This window comes from Melanotaenia boesemani, chromosome 22 (assembly GCF_017639745.1).
Source record: "Melanotaenia boesemani isolate fMelBoe1 chromosome 22, fMelBoe1.pri, whole genome shotgun sequence".
NCBI lineage: Eukaryota > Metazoa > Chordata > Actinopteri > Atheriniformes > Melanotaeniidae > Melanotaenia > Melanotaenia boesemani.
Window position 1 is genome coordinate 24,352,783 of NC_055703.1, and position 6,055 is coordinate 24,358,837.

Consider the following 6,055-nt stretch of genomic DNA (forward strand, 5'->3'; position numbering starts at 1 on the left):
CAATCCAAGGAGCCTTCCCACCAGTTCACTCGAAGTGATGCTCTCGGGGGGCCACCGCCTCCTGCACCTGGATGACCTCCTCCGTCTGGATCTTGTGGGAGGAGGCTCGGAAAACTCCAGGTCTAGATCCTCTGCAGTCAGGAACCACGGTTTTTAGCTGGCTAACAGCATGCCTTAGCTTTAGCCCGCCTACCTCCTTTAGCTGGTTAGCTACCATTGCTCAGGGTTAGCTTGGTTAGCTTTTAGCAACAGACAGCTTGGAGTTTGATGATTGTCAGTCATCTACCCCCACTTTCACAGTCCCCCTCTCAGCTCGACCTATTTGCCCATTTTTAGATTTTCTGGGACTAACGACATGCGTGACCCTATCAAGATGGCAATGGTGGGAATGCCCAACGAATAAATTAGGAAATTTAGGAAATTAGTGATAAACAACCAGTCTCATCTTGCAGAAACCCAGTATTTCTGTAGACTGTTTCCTACAAGTACCAAGTACCAGGCTGTCCCAGATCCAATGTCAGGTCATCATTTTGTACTCAGAGGAAAAAGAACATATGATATGGAAGGACAATGTATAAGATGGACAACAGCATATAAAACATAACTGTGGTTGAAAATGAATATAATGTATGATGTTTAATACATGAATAATAAACTAGGTAAAAGAATAATAAGGAAATTTCTTCTTGACACACAGAGAAAAAAAAAGTCTTAGCATGCTTTTGTGGTCCCATGATGCCATAATGCAGACCTGGGCATATTACAGCCAGCAGGCCTCATGCAGGCCTGCGTGTGTCCTTCTCCGTGCCGCATGAGGCCAATCATAAATTACAACATAGATAGATTACAGAAATATCTATGTTGTGCATGCAATACAATTGTGCTGCTTTTATTTTGAAAAGCGTTACGCTACTTCCGTATTGACGTATGTGTGTGATGCGAACTTTGAGTGAAGGTGAACAGTGATAATAGCCAGGTTACCCTCAAGATGTCAGCTCAGGCTAAGAATAGAAAAGTTGATAATGAAGGTACAAGTACTCCTTCACAGAAATTAAAGGTAAAGCTGTGTGCTGGATTTGTGGTACACAGGTTGCTGAAGTTGCTGAAGTTAAAAGATTACAATCTGAATCGCCACTACACGACCAAACATGAGGATAAATAAAAAAATCTGTCTGAAACATAGCATAAGGGTGTCTGATGTACTGCTAGCAAAACCCAGCAAGGAGTTTTTAGGTTTAGATGCATTAAGGCCATGACTAACAACTAGTATGCTTCTGCAGCAGTAAGACCTTGTATGCAAGGAGTGGAAACATATATTCAAAATTAAGAAAAAGAAAACCCTAAGTGCACTGACCATTAAGTCTTTAAGACCCCCATCCTCTGGTTGATATCAGACAGAAAAAGAGAAAGTCTGTCTTGAATAAGTCTGCTTTAAATAAGAATGAGCTGTATATGTGGATCGTCTTGAGACTTTATTAAGAGATGGTGATAGTTTAAGTCTGACTTTTTCGGGTCATTCTCTCACTTGAGCGACTTTCATAAACACGTCCTAAAGTTTTTCTGAGTAACACATATGTATATGTTACAGATACACACAACCTGTTAAAATTACATCAGAAGGAGTTTGTTCAAAAATCCACTTTTAAAGAAAGGCAGAAAACACCAGAGATTGAGTAGAATTGACAATTCTTTGTTTAACCAGCAAAAAGAAAGCAATACATATCTCTTAAGAGGAGGTCCGTCTTAGCCTTAGCTGCTGAGCTCTAGTACAGGAAGTGCAGAGTCCTCAGGTTCAGCCAGAAAGACCCGCCTACCTCAGTTATCCTCCTCATTTTATACTGATACAAAGCATGTGGCTATGTGCGTGCATGTTGTGCACGTTCATGTAAATGTGTATTTTTGCAAGGTATGTAGTTCCTCTTCTTGATTTTTCTCAGAGGCTGTTTTCCCACAGTTCAGGCCTCCTCTTTGGGTGAGATCTGCAAAACAATTTTGATCCTCCCTATTTCTGCATTATTTCCTTATCACACTCTCTCTGAATTATCTTCTCAGTAGCTTTCCCTTGCTGGGCACCCAGAGCAGTTTCAAGGTCCTTTGCATACTTTTACCCAGCTATTTTCTCAATATGTGAATGTTTGACTCAGTAACCCTGTGTGAGTTTGTGTCCTGCTTATGTGGATGTACTTGCCTGTAAGCTGTGAAGCAATGATAATAATTAAGCTGTTTCACCTCAGCAGCACTACAGGCTGTGCAGAATTATTAGTCAAGTTGTATTTTTGAGGATTAATTTTATTATAGAACAACAACTATGTTCGCAATGAACACAAAAGACTCATAAATATCAAAGCTGAATATTTTTGGAAGTTGGAGTGGGGCTCTTTTTAGTTTTAGTATCTTAGGAGGATATATCTGTGTGTGCAGGTGACTATTACTGTGCATAATTATTAGGCAACTTAACAAAAACCAAATATATACCCATTTCACTTATTTATTTTCACCAGGGAAACCAATGTAACAACTCAAAATTTACAAATATACATTTCTGGCATTCAAAAACAAAACAAATCAGTGACCAATATAACCACCTTTCTTTGTGAGGACACTCAAAAGCCTGCCATCCATAGATTCTGTCAGTGTCTTGATCTGTTCACGATTAACATTGCGTGCAGCAGCAACCACAGCCTCCCAGACACTGTTCAGAGAGGTGTACTGTTTTCTCTCCCTGTAGAGCTCACATTTGATGAGGGACCACAGGTTCTCTATGGGGTTAAGATCAGGTGAACAAGGAGGCCATGTCATTATTTTTTCTTCTTTCAGACCTTTTCTGGCCACCCACGCAGTGGAGTACTTGGATGTGTGTGATGGAGCATTGTCCTGCATGAAAATCATGTTTTTCTTGAACGATGCTGACTTCTTCCTGTACCACTGCTTGAAGAAGGTGTCTTCCAGAAACTGGCAGTAGGACTGGGAGTTGAGCTTGACTCCATCCTCAACCCTAAAAGGTCCCACAAGCTCATCTTTGATGATACCAGCCCATACCAGTATCCCACCTCCACCTTGCTGGCGTCTGAGTCGGAGTGGAGCTCTCTGCCCTGTACTGATCCAGCCATGGGCCCATCCATCTGGCCCATCAGGACTCACTCTCATTTCATCAGTCCATAAAACCTTAGAAAAATCAGTCTTATGATATTTCTTGGCCCAGTCTTGACGTTTTATCTTGTGTGTCTTGTTCAGTGGTGGTCGTTTTTCAGCCTTCCTTACCTTGGCCATGTCCCTGAGTATTACACACCTTGTGCTTCTTGGCACTCCAGTGATGTTGCAGCTCTGAAATATGGCAAAACTGGTGGCCAATGGCATCTTGGCAGCTTCACGCTTGATTTTCCTCAGTTCATGGCAGTTATTTTGCGCCTTGTTTTTTCAACACGCTTCTTGCGACCCTGTTGACTATTTTGAATGAAACGCTTGATTGTTCGATGATCACGCCTCAAAAGCTTGGCAATTTTAAGAGTGCTGCATACCTCTGCAAGACACCTCACTATTTTTGACTTTTCAGAGTCCGTCAAATCTCTCTTCTGACCCATTTTGCCAAAGGAATGGAAGTTGCCTAATAATTATGCACACCTGATATAGGGTGTTGATGTCATTAGACCACACCCCTTCTCATTACAGAGATGCACATCACCTGATATGCTTAATTGATAGTAGGCTTTCAAGCCTGTACCGGTTGGAGTAGAACAACATGCATAAAGAGGATGATGTGATCAAAATACTCATTTGCCTAATAATTCTGCACACACTGTATATTAATGGAGCTCTATTAATTAAAAGCAGAGCCTAGTAAATCTCACTAGAATATAAGGATAAAATGTAAATGAGTAAATAAATAAGAATGTTTATAAATGAGTAAATGAATAAGAATGTTTATAAAAATATTTACAACAATTTACATACAGATTTGCAGCAAAATCCTTAAACTGTTCCACTTCTATTATATGTGGCGACGCATATGTCGCTTTAAAGAGTGGTGCCACCTAAATAATTTAGCACAAACCTCACAAGGATAGTGTTCTTGCTCAGTGGATTCTCATGTGCTGATTTAAGAGCATTTGTTGACGAAATCTTTGCCCACATTCACCACAGTGAAATGGTCCGTTTCCTGTGTGGATTCTCATGTGTTTGGTTAAGTTGGCCTTTAGACTACATCTATGTCCACATTCATGACAGCTGAATGGTTTCTCTCCTGTGTGGATTCTCATGTGTTGGGTTAAGCTCACCTTTTGACCAAATCTATGTCCACATTCATCACAGCTGAATGGTTTCTCTCCTGTGTGGATCCTCTTGTGTATGTTTAAGCTCACCTTTTGACCAAATCTATGTCCACATTCATCACAGCTGAATGGTTTCTCTCCTGTGTGGATTTTCATGTGTCGGTTTAAGGTTGTCTTTCGACTAAATCTATGTCCACATTCATCACAGCTGAATGGTTTGTCTCCTGTGTGGATTCTCATGTGTTTGTTTAAGTTGGTCTTTCGACTAAATCTATGTCCACATTCATCACAGCTGAATGGTTTCTCTCCTGTGTGGATTCTCATGTGTTCGTTTAAGCTCACCTTTTGACTAAATCTTTGTCCACATTCATCACAGCTGAATGGTTTCTCTCCTGTGTGGATTCTCATGTGTTTGTTTAGGTTTGTCTTTCGACTAAATCTTTGTCCACATTCATCACAGCTGAATGGTCTCTCTCCTGTGTGGATTCTCATGTGTTCGTTTAAGCTCACCTTTTGACTAAATCTTTGTCCACATTCATCACAGCTGAATGGTTTCTCTCCTGTGTGGATTCTCATGTGTTTGTTTCGGTTGGTCTTTCGACTAAATCTCTGTCCACATTCATCACAGCTGAATGGTCTCTCTCCTGTGTGGATTCTCATGTGTTCGTTTAAGCTCACCTTTTGACTAAATCTTTGTCCACATTCATCACAGCTGAATGGTTTCTCTCCTGTGTGGATTCTCATGTGTTGGTTTAAGGTTGTCTTTAGACTAAATCTTTGTCCACATTCATCACAGCTGAATGGTTTCTCTCCTGTGTGGATTCTCATGTGTTTGTTTAGGTTGGTCTTTCGACTAAATCTTTGTCCACATTCATCACAGCTGAATGGTTTCTCTCCTGTGTGGATTCTCATGTGTTTCAAAAGATATTTCTTATGACTAAAGATTTTACTACAAACATTACATCTAACTGTTTTTTCTCCTGTGTGGACTGTTTTCTGGATATTTACATTTTGTGTTACTTTAAAACATTTCTTACTGTTTAAACATCTCAAAGACTTTTTTGTTAAGTGTCTCTGAAGAGATCGTTGGGAGTGAAACTCTTCACCACATTCAGAGCAGCTGAGGGATTTTTCAGCAGTGTTACAATCCACATCACTGCTTACAACTGACCCATGTGCTCTGTTGTCATTGCAGCCTTTGTCACCGTCTTCCATTTCAGGTCCAAAGTGTGACAAAGCCTTTCTGTCACTATTTGGTTGTAAATATTTGTTTTGGTGTGGATTACTGGATAGATCTCCATCAGTTTCTGATTTAATCTGTTCAGCTGGGTTTGCTGGAGCGTCTACCTCTGTGCTGACTTCAGTTTGGGTTTGATGAAGGTGGTCTGAATATAACCAAGGCTGAGCTTCTTTTTCATCATCTTCACTCTTCAGAGGAGCCGTCATTGGTAAACTGGTGACACTCTTCACCAGCCCATCATCAACTGCTCTCCATCCTGATTGGGCCATTGTTCCTCTGGTTCCTCTTTTATGTTGAGTACCTCTGGATCCTGCTTGTCCAGACTCCATTTACAGGGAACCCTCTCCTTAATCACCAACAGCTGCTGTACATCTGTAGGGAACACTGAAATGAAAATGAAAGATAATGCTGGATTACAAGGCCGGTTTGGCGGAGGTCTTTGCTCTGAGTGCTTTTAGTTATATCTGCAATCAATACTCTCTTCCCCTGCCTGTGCAGGGTGGTCAACACCTACTCAGTACCAACCAAAATCATGACTGTTTTCACA

The 6,055-nt window shown here is 40.9% G+C and overlaps 1 protein-coding gene across 1 annotated transcript; it reads right to left on the reverse strand.

The window, feature by feature from the left end:
• Positions 1 to 3,866: 3,866 nt before the first annotated feature.
• LOC121633518 (gastrula zinc finger protein XlCGF8.2DB-like) lies at positions 3,867 to 5,066 on the reverse strand. The gene is made up of 2 exons (XM_041975628.1): positions 5,013 to 5,066; positions 3,867 to 4,844 (listed from the first exon to the last, which is right to left on the reverse strand). Exon 2 carries the CDS (start codon positions 4,842 to 4,844, stop codon positions 4,074 to 4,076), a length of 771 nt encoding a protein of 256 aa, XP_041831562.1. The 5' UTR covers positions 5,013 to 5,066; the 3' UTR covers positions 3,867 to 4,073.
• Positions 5,067 to 6,055: the final 989 nt, after the last annotated feature.

Excerpts from the sequence above, each read along its gene's own strand:
- LOC121633518 (XM_041975628.1), bottom strand. The coding sequence starts at position 4,844 with ATGAGAATCCACACAGGAGAGAAACCATTCAGCTGTGATGAATGTGGA.